The 13,034-nt window shown below is 48.5% G+C and overlaps 1 protein-coding gene across 1 annotated transcript in view; it reads right to left on the reverse strand.

Moving 5' to 3' along the window:
- The window catches only part of LOC147620766 (heterogeneous nuclear ribonucleoprotein 1-like), a 58,653-nt gene that overhangs the window by 45,524 nt on the left and 95 nt on the right, over positions 1-13,034 (reverse strand). Inside the window, exons 1-2 of the mRNA XM_086825038.1 lie at positions 11,999-13,034; positions 10,699-11,899 (exon numbers count right to left, since the gene is read on the reverse strand). The exon at positions 11,999-13,034 is cut by the window's right edge and continues 95 nt beyond it. Of these exons, the coding sequence (XP_086681164.1) occupies positions 10,699-11,899; positions 11,999-12,220 (1,423 nt within the window). The 5' untranslated portion in view covers positions 12,221-13,034. The remainder of the gene's footprint in view (positions 1-10,698; positions 11,900-11,998) is intronic.

A 13,034-nucleotide genomic window follows, 5' to 3' on the forward strand; every position in this document is an offset into this window, starting at 1 on the left:
GGATTTTCTGCCATGTAAACCGTAATGCATACCCAAACCCCATCTTCATTAAGCTTGCGGAAAAGATAGAGCACAACCCTCAGGGGATATGACATCTTGCATAGTGTGCACATACCTTTGATAGAAAGAAAGTAAGCTGATCTAGGAGCTATAATCACCAATGGTGCAGCAAAAGCACAACTTCAATTTATGTTTTCCTGCATGAATGAATTTCCTTCTGAGGGGGTCTTTGTTAGAAGTCATCTCCTGTCTTTATCTAGACACCCAAGCCACATAAAAAATGGGAAAAATACGGGGAGTGAGGAAAAATGAGAACAACGTCTAGAAAATACGCGAGTGAGGAAAAATGAGAACTCCCCGTATTTTTCCCCCATTTTTCCCATTTTTTCTGTGGCTTGGGTGGCACTTATGTGGTGGCAGGTGGCCGACTGTACCTGCAGTACCCGACATCAGTTCTGGTGCTGGCTGACTGTGGTACAGGTCGTGGACACCCTGATATTGTTGGCCGACCTGGTGTCTATGTGCTGGTCGTGGAGATCTAGGCCTGTCGGCTGTCATTTAGTTGGCCGACTGCACTTTGGGGGCCATATAAAATGTCCCCCCAGCCCCTTGTCACAAGTATCTTGTATTCGGGATCTTCTTTGTGTATATAGAGCAAACTTACACGCCTCTATCTCTCTCCTTCTAAAGTGCTATTTTTCTGCACTGTGTTTGCTCTCGTGTTCCCAGATTTGGTCATCATCTCCGTTGCGTATTCTGACATGGTATCAAAGCCCTAGGCTCTTGATAGTTCTTGGGAGTTGTGTGAGCAAGATGTCACGTGCATCCCGCACTTGGATGCCACGTAGACATTTCTGTACAAAAGGTGCAGGACCTGGGATGGTGAATTGGTCCCATGTGAGCCCAGTCCGGGACGAGTCAGCCAGGGATCCATCTCAGTTGTCCGAAGTCAAGTGTGCATTGTCCTACACAGTAGTCTAAGGTCAGGTGTGCACTGTCCTGCACATGAAACAATGCCAGTCCGCGCTGTGAGTCTCCCTCTGGAATGATGTCAGTGATTCTGTGTATCTGGTATGGTACCGGATGCCAAATCACTGAGTAGTTAGTGTTTAGAACAAGGGGCCAGCCCATTGCTACCCCGGGTCTTTGTGTGGGCATGGAGATAGTGTGAAACCACCCCCATTAAAGGCAAATTTCAAGAGAATACAGAATTTTCATGACTATAGGGCAGGTATGGGGCAGCCCATACAAGCTGCCCAGTCCTCACATGAGGTTTGCAAAGGCCCTATCCAGCCAATCAAAAGCAGGTGCATCATGCCCAGCTTGTTAGGAAAAAAAAAACGCAGCATTTAATGTGATTTTTTCAGCATTTTATGCTGGAATTTCAGTTGTGGGAGCATTAAATGCTGGCCGCCTGGCTTTATGCTGGCCGACTGCTGTAGTAGGAGTACTATAAAAGGGAGAGCCCACAATCCCATCATTTCATCTCATTTTCTCACCAAGAGCTCAAGCATAAAGAGGCTAGACAAGCCAAGAAGGTGCTAAGCAAAGGGGTGAAGGATTTCAGATCAAGGGCAGGGAATTTCCAGCCAAGAAAGGTCCAAGATTTCTGTATTTTCTTTCAGATTTACATCATTCTAATAAAGCAAATACACCATCCATGGTGGGGGGCCTACAGAGGGTATTTAATACTGTCATAGTCACAAGGAACGGGGGACGGTAACGGGGGACGGGGACGGGACGGGGGACGGCCATAAGTAGGGAACGGGGACGGGGGAGGGAACGGCACTCAAAAAATACTTTTTTTTTTTAGTTTTTCCACCCTCAGGTAACTACGCAGGCACCGGCTAACTCTACTTTGTGAGTCCCCCCTATATGAGGAGAAGGCATTTATGAGTAGCACGGGTCACCTGATAGGTCCCGGTTTAAACACCGGATGGTGGCCGATTGTGGCCAGATAGCATGAGACGATTCTAGAGAAGGTTGACACACTGCCAACCAGGCTACATGCATATGCGGTGAGTTATTATACACCTACTGCATATGGGCTGTAAATTTTGAGTCCGTTGCGGCGCGCAGTTTCACACCAGCCTACTTGGGGGAAGGTCCGGAGGGGGGCGTGACCGGCCCGAAGGGCCGTTTACGCTAAACTCCATGTTTGTAGCCTTGTAGCCTTGTTCTATATATAGATATTAGATAGGCAAGAGAGAGGGAAGGGCAAGTGAGAGAGAGAGAGAGGCAAGGGCCAAGCCTCAAGGGCCAAGGCCCAAGGCCCAAGGCTCAAACTTAAGCCTCAAGGGCAAGAGAGAGAGAGAGGGCCAAACAAGCCTCAAAGAGCCAACAGCTAAAAAAGGGAAGCGCAACGGCCAAAAAATGGCAGGCATCTCTCTGCCGTCCCCTCACAGGTCCGTCCCTCACCGGCGTCCCCCGTCCCTGTGCCGTCCCCATCGCCGTCCCTTGTGAGAAACGTGCAAAGGGGGACGTCCGTCCGTCCCCGTCCGTCCCCGTTGCTGGTCCGTCCCGAATCGGCGTCCCCGCGTTCCAACCTGCCGTCCCCTCCGTCCCCTGTGACTATGAATACTGTGTCCTCTCCATCTCTCTCTCCCTCTCTCTATTTTCTGCACATCTCCTTTCAGTTTGTGCGTTAATTTCCGTCGCGAAAAGAGTGCTGATTTCTGAGTATTGAAGTTACCGATTCTTCTCCAAAGCTTCCGCACGTTACAAGGGTATCAGAGCCTACTTCAAGTACAAAGATTCAGCAAAGAAACCAGAATTTTCTCTCGCTCGTGTGGTTGGTGTTTAGACGCCGGTGGACCCCTTTCGGAGTGACTCCTGTCCCTTGAAGGACAGTTGGTTTTCAGCCTCCGGACGTCTCCCACACAAATAGTGGATGGTCAGATTGCATTCTGGAAAGGTAGTGCATTTTCCTGCTATGGCGAGCTTCGACGACGAGAGAGACCAAGAACCATGGGACCAGAGTGCACCAGGCAGCCTAGCCAAGGCACCAGGCTCGAGTGTTACAGACATGTTCCAGCAGATGATGCGAGCAATCGCAGAACAGACAGCCAAGTTGGATGAGCAGAAGGCGCAGATCTTGGCTTTGGAAGAGCGTACCCGTTCTCCAGCGTCGCCTTTTCCATCTCCTCCTCCCTCTCCTTCCGTATCCCAGATACCAGATCCTCGACACAGGGACCCTCTCGTGGGGTCACAGCCGTAGCCAAGCTCTTTGCTTGAGTTGCAGATGCGTGCATTGGAGATCCGACAACGAGAAGACGAAGCCATGCGACGCATGGAACATGAGAGTTATCTCAGAGCTTTGGACGCCAAATTGACACCGGCGGCGCCCTCGAATCATTTTCCCGAGAAAATGAACTTCAGTAAGTATAATGGTAAACTCGACCCCACAACTCTTTATTCATTGTTGCATCAGTTTGAAGCTTACTTTGCCGCAATTAGGAAAACAGATACTGACAGAGTGATCTTAGCCAGTTGGTACTTGGAAGGTGAGGCCATGCCTTGCTGGACTCAGTGGGCTCATGCCCACACCAGAGGAGATATGGCAGCGTCTGTGTGGGACGAGTTTGTCCGCGACCTTAAGCAGCGGTTTCTACCACCCCACTATCTTGAGCAACTCGAAGACGAGTTCAGGGGAGCGCGTCAGAACGTGCAACCAGTCCTTCAGTTTGCCAATAGAATTTCGACTTTATGTCTACAATTAGGCTTATCTGATACGAACAAGAAAGGGCAGTTTTTGTATGGCCTGGACACGCAAATCCAATGGGAGGTGCGTATGTTTAGGCCAGCCACCTTTGAAGATGCACTCTCGCTTGCGCAGAGTGCAGAAATGAAACATAATGGTGGCAAGCCCAAGACTTCCAAGCCGGCTTCTCCCAGGGCTACCGCCTCGAGGGGTAAAGGCCAGAACCAAACAGGGTCTTCCCCAAGACAGAGCCCGGGAGCCTCTGGCTCCAAGAACTCGAACAATGCGTCTAAGCTTACTCCAGACCAGAAAGCGGAGGCAGGCAAGACAGGTGGCAAGTTGAGTGCTGAGGAGCTTTCTCAGTACAAGAAGGAGGGTAGATGTTTCTTTTGTCATACAAAAGGACATACTTCTCGGGATTGTCTGAAAAAGCCTCCAAAGCCGCCACCGCCGCCACCGCAGCCTCCATGGTGAGCTTAGCTCCCACACAAACCCCAGCGGCTACCCCTAGTTCTTCAAACCCCGGTGCTTCAGTTGGAGCAATTATTAGCCGGGAGCTCGAAGATAAGCAGAAGGGCGCCCATGACCAAGAGTATGAGCGCAACAAATTGCTCAAGTCCTTTGGCTACATAGGTGGCCAGAGAGTCGTCGTCCTGTTTGACAGCAGCAGCACGGAGGATGTGGTCACGGAACAGGCCGCTAGGCGTGCCCGTTTCGATCTGACTTCGGTGGACAAACAGGTTGAGGGTTTTAGTACAGGCATGACAACGAGTGTCAAGTATGAAGCTCTAGGTGCTAAGTTAGTGATTCAGGGCATAGAGTTTGTGCGTAATTTTATGGTTTCCCCTCTTGTAGGAGCAGACATAATTTTGGGTATTCAGTGGTTTCACAGGTTTCTTCCTGATGTCAAGTGGGACAAGCACACGTTCCAGATCAATCAGAATGTGTCAAATGCCCCAGTGACCATTAAGTGTAAGCCAGGAATTCCGAACTTTCCGCTCATAAGCCACTAGCACGCTAAGCGAGCAGTCAGGAAACGCCCACAGTGTGCGATGATTTACATCCAGACAGCCCAGACAGTGGCCAGTGCTTCCGAGAAGTACTCGATTCTCCATGGAAAGTTCCAGAAGATTTTTCTTCGGGACAACCTCCCTCCCCAGCTCCTCCCGTCCAGACCGGAGGACCACAAGATTGACCTCCTCCCAAGCTCGGAAGGCATTCGACTAGATCCGGCTAAAGTGGCCGAGATTGTCAACTGGGAAGTACCTCAGACAGCCTATGACATTAGATCTTTTGTGGGTATATGCCAGGCATACTCCACCCACATAGACAAGTTTTCTAATCTCTCAGCGAATCTCACCGATCTGCTAAAGGGTGTGAAGACAAGAAGACAAAAGATTTGAATGACTCCACGAGCATTGGAGGCATTCCAGAACCTCAAGGTGGCGTTTTCAGAAGCGCCTTGTTTAGCACTTGCCTCGTGGGACGACCCATTTCAGGTGATCACCGATGCGAGTAACATCGCAATTGGAGGTGTATTGCAACAGAATGCTCATCCAGTAGCTTACATGTCTTGTAAGTTACTGCCCGCAGAGAGAAACTACTCAGTCTATGATCGTGAACTCCTAGCAGTTGTACAGACCTTGAAACGCCATGGAGGGGCTGTAGGACAGCCGTAGGGGCAGCTAAAGGCAAATTTCGGGAGAAAACAGCATTTTCATGACTGTAGGGCAGGTATAGGGCAGCCCATACAGGCTGCCCAGCCCTCATGAGGTTTGCAAAGGCCCTGTCCGGCCAATCAGAAGCAGGCGCATCGTGCCCAGCTTGTTAGGAAAAAAAAACGCAGCATTTAATGTGATTTTTTCAGCATTTTATGCTGGAATTTCAGTCGTGGGAGCATTAAATGCTGGCCGCCTGGCTTTATGCTGGCCGACTGCTGTAGTAGGAGTACTATAAAATGGAGAGCCCAAAATCCCATCATTTCATCTCATTTTCTCACCAAGAGCTCAAGCATAACAAGCCAAGAAGGTGCTAAGCAAAGCGGTGAAGGATTTCAATTCAAGGGCAGGGAATTTCCAGCCAAGAAAGGTCCAAGATTTTTGTATTTTCGTTCAGATTTACATCATTCTAATAAAGCAAATACACCATCCGTGGTGGGGGGCCTACAGAGGGTATTTGGGACCCAATACTGTGTCCTCTCCATCTCTCTCTCCCTCTCTCTATTTTCTGCACATCTCCTTTCAGTTTGTGCGTTAATTTCCGTCGCGAAAAGAGTGCTGATTTCTGAGTATTGAAGTTACTGATTCTTCTCCGAAGCTTCCGCACGTTACACAAGAGGGGGACTATTGCGTTGCTAATTGGTGGACTGTTTTGGACTGTTCGGGAAGAGGAGAAGCAAGAGAAAGGCGGGCTAATTTGCTGGACAGTCACTTGCAGGTGTAAGTTCTTCTTTGTTCCCACCCACCCACCCTTTTCAGTTACACCCCCGCAATGGCAGATCTACTTGAGATGGCTGAGAGGCATGTGAAGACCCCTACGCTCCCCACGTTCCCGGTGGTCCATCAGTTGGACGGGAACAACTACGGCATATGAAAGGTTATGATGGAATCTGTTCTGGAGTGTTACGACCTTGCTGATTTCATCGTTGTTGGGGTTCCACGGCCGGAGGTAGAGGAAGGGGAGTTACCGTCGATTCGTAAGGACTGGGAGGCACAAGCACAGTTGTGGGATCGTGTCAACGGCAAGGTCCGTTCATTTATCTTCCTCAACTGCACACCGCCGCAGGTAATCAATCATGTAAAGCATATGACACTGGCCAGAGGTATATGGCAGCATTTGGCTTCTCTTTACAACAGGGTATCGCCCATGAAGAGGATTTCCTTGGAAGTACAGATGCGGGTTATGAGCCCTGCAAAGTCGTCGATGATGCGGGAGCATATTAACAAGCTGCAGGCTCTTCAGCAAGAAGTTCTTCAAGCTGGGAAGGAGATATCATCGGAGGACATGGCCATAACGTTGCTGTCGCATTTGTCCTCTCAGTACTCAGCATTTTACTCGTCTTTGATTACAGTGGCAGGCTCAGCACCATCACGTGGGAGGAGCTTGTGCCCATGGTCTTGGACCAGGAGGAAAGATTCTCGAACCCTCCTTAGGGTGGAGGATCGAAGGCCTTAATTGGCCAACGGTCGAAAGGCCGTAACATGGGCAAAGAGAAGGCTTCATCGGAGAAGTCTTCTAAGAAGAAGTCCAACGTTGACCGCAAGAAACTAAAGGCAGAGAGGACCTGTAATGATTGCGGTAAGAAAGGCCACTATTGGAGGCAGTGTCCCAAGAGGAAGACCGAGAAGGGTGAAGGCTCCTCACCAACAACCATGAAGACTCCGGCTTTTGTGCACTTGGAGGTGATGGACACCGATGTTTCATTTTCTTCAGGTAGGGAGGAGGTTGGAGAACTCTCTGCAAAACGGATACTCGGGAGTGGATTCTAGATAGTGGTGCTTCCAAGCACATGACTCCTTCCCGTTCGGCTTTATAGGATCTCTGCAAGTATTCTGGTCACATTCTTACTAGGGATACATCCACTATCCCAATTCACAGTGAGGGCAAGTTAGAGATAGTTCCCGATGGCAGAGGGGGAAAGCATTCCTCCTAGGTGTTGTATGTTCCGTCACTTGGTTTTCATCTCTTGTCAGTGCATCAGGTTTGCAAGACTGGCGTACGGGTGGAGTTTGATGAGCATTTTGTTGCTCTCCGGGACAAGGCAACAGGCCAGGTGGTTTGGGAAGGCGGAGTGGAGAATGGAGTTTACAAGCTTTCAGCACTCTCTCTCCTAGGTCCTCAGTTTTGTGATGAGTGGCAGTCTGGTAGTGGCCACTTAAGTGTGGATACACTGCAGGTGCAGGCTTTCTCGAACCATATGGTGGATAGCTTGCCAGTTGATGGCAGCAGTTGGCAGGAACTTTCCAGTACTGATGTTGGTGGTTCTTGTGTTCGTCAGTCAGAGGAAACTTTATAGGTGACCTATGCTCTGATGTCTCGTAGCATTCGGGACAAAGAAACTCTTGTAGATGAGGATGTTCTTTCCATGGAGACCTCTCGGAAAGCCAGGCAAGTGGTAGTTGATTACTTGCAAGGAGGTGGTTGTTGCACATTCTCAAAGCTTTATGGTTCCAGATTCAAAGGGGGTGGTTAACACGTTTCAGAAGAAGACCTTGCGTGGTCTTCAGCAGGTTTCCAGGACTTGGCTTCCCACCGTAACAGGTGTTGATCCTTGTAAGCAATATGATGCCTCTTTGACTCGGAAGCAGAATGGTTCATTGATTTGGTTGATGGATACCACATTGGACGGGAGCTTCCTGATGAGCTCATGTTTGCAGATGACTCTTTGGGAGGTAAGATTGCGTATCTTGTGGTTTCTGCAGCATGCGAAGGATCATGGACTCTTTAAAACAGGAGGGGGATTGATGGATGGAGTCCGACTCCACGGTTGGAGTGACTCAGATTGGGGAGGAGATCCAAACACGAGGAGATCTACTTCAGGCCCAGGAGCAGTTTTATGGAGCAGTAAGAGGCAGTCATCTTTTGCCTTGTCGTCGACAGAAGCAGAGTACCGGGCTGCTTGTGATGCTACTTGTGAGGTGGTGAGGTTGCAGAGGTCGCATGGCAGGATTGGGCTTCCACTGGAGGAACCCACGGTCATCCAGAGGCACTTTGTTTGTGAAAAGATTGTTGCTGATGACATCTTGCTAGAGTTCTGTTCGACAGAGGACAGTACGGTGGACCTCTTCACGAAGTCGCTATCTCAAGATTTGCTCAGACGGCACCCTGGCTCCCTGCGTTGGTTTCACAGCCAGAAGCTGAGAGGAGGTGTTAGAAGTCATCTCCTGTCTTTATCTAGACACCAGGGCCTTTGTTGTGGGTGTGCCCGCCCTCGTAGGTGTTTATGTTCCAACTTCCTGTAAACACACTATCTCAGGTTATATACAAGTTCTCATGTCGTTTAACCCTTGTATATTATTATTTATGTGTCATGCATTTTATTGGTCATTTAACCCTTGTATATTATATGTTAGGCATTTTATTGGTGCATGTATATTCATCAAGTGAAAGCCATGTGAATATCAGCCTGCATGCCCTGTAATTTTGGCATTCCACCCTTAAGTACATCAGCCCACAACATTCCAGCATTAACATGCATAGAAGTGGATGCCTTACTCTGGAATGGAGTGGCCTCCATCCAAGTGCGTGACTACAATGGTCGAGGTTTCATATTACTCATTTTTGTTGGATGCGGAGTTTGCCAACCCTTTGCATCCGGCATGCTTTTCTCTTTTGCTACAACAGGTTTCTAAGGTGGCTCACAATGCACTTGTGCCTATGAACCAACTTTATTTCTAGTCTGGACATCCATCTTAACAACAGGAGGTGGATTAGCTGTCTTAATAGAACGGGATTTGGTTTGAGGCATCGAATCATTCGTGATCAGAGCAGGACGGACTGAATCAGCCGGAGGACACAATGTTATTGTGGGGCATTTACAGGCCACATGCCCGAACTTGTGACAGGTATAACACCCTCCTGAAAAAACTCCCCATTTGAGTTCAAAACATTTTTCCCCCATCTGTACATCATTGCAAAAACTCCCCATTTGAGTTCCAAGCATTTTTCCCCCATCTGTACATCATCAATTTCCACAACATCAGATGGAGGGGTGGGTTTGTCAGTGTCCCAAAGTATACAAAAACGATTGCGATTTCCCATCTAAGGCAGGGCACAGATAACAGTACTTAATTGTTGAGCCAGGCCAAGCAGTGCCTCGCTGAAGTTTATTTACTACCTCAATCTAGACGGGACAATGATGCTTCATAAGTGCCTGATTATCCTTGAATGGAGTCCATGGGAGCACATGGACAAGAGGAGTTGTTTATATCCAAGATCTGTAAGCACCACTTCAGAAAATCCCCATGCAGCATTATACACCCCACCCCATCTAGATTACATCCTCCGAGCATATTTTTCAACCACCGGGCAGCAATGTCAATAGCTGAAGGCATTTTTCCAGGGAAAAAAAAGATAACTGCACTCTCAGAAAACTTCTTAACCTTGGGTAAGATTGTCTGTACAGATATTTTGTATTTTAATGTGGGTTTAGGCTTGTTCCACACAGCCTGACTCTCCTGGAAATCATGATGCAGAACATCATATAAATACTGCACATCAGGGTTTTCTTGATGAAGCATTCGAGGGGCTGATTCTTTGAGCCATTAAGATCTTCACTGTTGCAAGCCACACGACCTCAAGAGTAGACATTTTCTTGAAAAACAGGCCAATCAGAGTCCATGGAAAAGAAGAGAACGAAACACTCCACAGGAGCCACAAGAGAGAGCAGAAGCAAAGGCAGAAAAGACAAGCAAACAGGCGGGATAGGAACATGTGCAGAAGAAGGAAACAGACTTTGATGGCTGGCAGCAGAAAAGGAACAGCAGAAGCAGGGTTTAGACAAGAAAGCAGGCGACAGTCCTTAAGGAGGTAAGAGCAGACTGCATGAAAGAGAGGAAGAGAAGAGGCGGCGGGCTTCTCTGAAGCAAGAACAGACAGTGACCCACTTGCCAGCAATAAGGAAAACAACGAGCAAGCAAGGAGCAGAGACACGAACACACACAAACGACCTATAGAGATGCAAGAGCAGACGATGACCTGAAAAACTGAGAAGAAGGCAGACGACGAGCAGGAGCAGCAGGTTCACGCACACACACTTCTCACCACACACACACACACACCCCCCAGCCCGACCACATGCACTGCAGCACGCGTGTGCACACACACACTGCTCATGTCACATATCAACACTCCTCCCATCTCTGCCAGGCTCTTCCATTGCTGATGTAGTAGTCATGGGTTTACTTGCTTTTAATCGGCAGCTCTAAATATGATAAGATCCTAATGCAATCAAATGATCAAATAGTCAAGGCAAACGGCCTTGAAGACAAGAACTGTACCTTTGTAGGATTGTCTTCCTGAGACACCGTATCCGTCATCAACAGCTGGTATATCTTCCCCACCACTGCCATTGGTGCCACTGCTTAGACCATAGACTCCACTTCCTAGTCCAGATCCAGCATTAGCGGAATTGAAGGTGTCAGCTGGAGTTGCTCGCCATGTGGAATCATTGTATCCTGAACTACCATATATATCTCCAAAAAGAGAGCTGCTTCCTGAACCCGATCTGCTTACGCCAAGGCCCCCAATAGAGCTTCCATATCCACTATTTTGCCTGCCATAGCCAAGACTATTTGAGCTGATGAATGCACCTTCACTGCCTCCATAGCCATAACTACGACTATCGTATGCAGCACTACTATTGCCAGGTGTTTGGGAAGAACCCCATGTTCCCACTCCACCATAGCTACTCAGGCTGGGCCCCCCACTTCCTCCAAAGCCTGCTGACCTACTAACACTGCCATAGCTAGCCCCTCCGCTACCCCATACACTTCTTCCAGGCGAGCTGCCATATGCACTGCTAGCATTGCTGCTACCAAATACATAACCACCACTTCCACTAGAAGGACCTCCATAGCCGCCCCCACTATAGAGCCCACCACCTCCATACGTACCAGGACTGAATGCTCCATTCATTGATCCGCTGTAATTCCCATCATTTCCATATCCCATTGCTCCATAGGTTGGGTAACTACCCCTACTGCCTGGGGAAGGGCCATATCTGCTATCCATCCGCATACCATAAGAAGTTACCGGGGTCGAATTGAAAGCTTGTGCATATCCCCCTCCATACGTACCTCCCCTGCCAGCACCTACACCCAATCCAACGCCATTGTTCCTGGTCGGGCCTCCAGATAGATCCTTTGGGACAGCACGCTTCACCTCCACCATTTTTTCATTCAGCTCGTGAAAAGTTTTCTGAAGAACCCTATCCACTGCATCCTCTGAGTCGTATGTGATAAAGCCAAAGCCTCGAGGCCTTTGTGTACCATGGTCATACATCACCACTACATCTGTTATTGTACCAAACTGACCAAAATACTTCCTGAAATCATTTTCTGTAACAGTTGAAGCTAAACCGCCCACAAAAATCTTCTTTGTCCTGGCTGGGTTGGATGGTGTCAGGCTTCCACTGCCAAGATTATTGATCCTATTTACACTCTGCTGCTCATCCCTTGGGACTGCTTTTTTGGCTTCCACCTATACATATGGCAAAAACAGCTGCTATACCCATCAAAACCAGGTCATAAAGAGGCATCCAAGGGCTAGTGTTAAGTTGAAATGAAAAATTGCACTCACCATTCTACCATCAATGCTGTGTTTCTCGAGGACAACCATGTCTGCTACTGATGGATCTGCAAAGACTACAAATCCAAAGCCACGAGCCCTCCCGGTGGCTCGATCTTTCATAATTACGGCCTCCACCACTTCCCCAAAAGCATTAAAGTAGCCCTTCAACTTCTCTTCTGTGGTCTCCCATGAAATACCACCGATGAAAAGTTTTCCCTGATCAGAGTCCATCGCTAAACACTGTCTGGATAGAAGCTATACAGCAGAGGATCGTTCAATCAGCGGATTTAGGTACAATGATGAAGAAAATTCAGATCTATGCAGATTGAGACGAGATCGATAGAATGTACAAGATGTGATCTTCTGAGATCTGGTGTACAGTCAGAATGCAGTTTTTCTGAGATCTGGTGTAGGTTCAGGATGCTATGGGCAGGCTTGTCTGATGGAACCCTAGTTGAGTAGAACCCGCAGGTATGCAGAATCCTGCAAACCCTATTGATGTACTGTGGATGAAGCCCAGAAACCTTACTGACGTGATCGGAAATCAAACCCAATGCGATGTGGGGGCAGAAAGGGAAGCGATACAGATCGGCATTCGAAACCCTAATGATGCGAAAGGTGATGAAAGGTTTGGAGAAGAATACCACAGGAAAAAAGCTGATATGGTGGCGGAGGAGAATCTGTAAAATGGGCCAAGAAATGGAAGAGACCCAAAAGCAGGAATGGGCTAAGTCAGGCAAACTGAGAGAGCCCAGAAAGGGGAAAATGACCAGAAGGTGTGCTGCAACAGGCAAAAGCAAGGAAAAAAGCAAAAAGCAAGGCTGTGGGTAAAATGGAAGAGTACAGAACTAAAAGGGTAAAGCGAATGGCAGATTCATCATCATCCTCAAGGTGGGCGAGGAAGGAGAGGCTCCCCGACAGCCTGCATTGCTTTTGCTTTGCTTGATTTCCTACCTGTAATACATCAGAGCTCTCTCGCCCCCCCCTCGTCGCCACCACCCACCATAGCCCGGGCCCTCGCATGATTTTTCGGATATAATTCTTT

This window comes from Cibotium barometz, chromosome 31, assembly GCF_041138505.1.
Source record: "Cibotium barometz isolate CiBa-2024 chromosome 31, ASM4113850v1, whole genome shotgun sequence".
Lineage (NCBI taxonomy): Eukaryota > Viridiplantae > Streptophyta > Polypodiopsida > Cyatheales > Cibotiaceae > Cibotium > Cibotium barometz.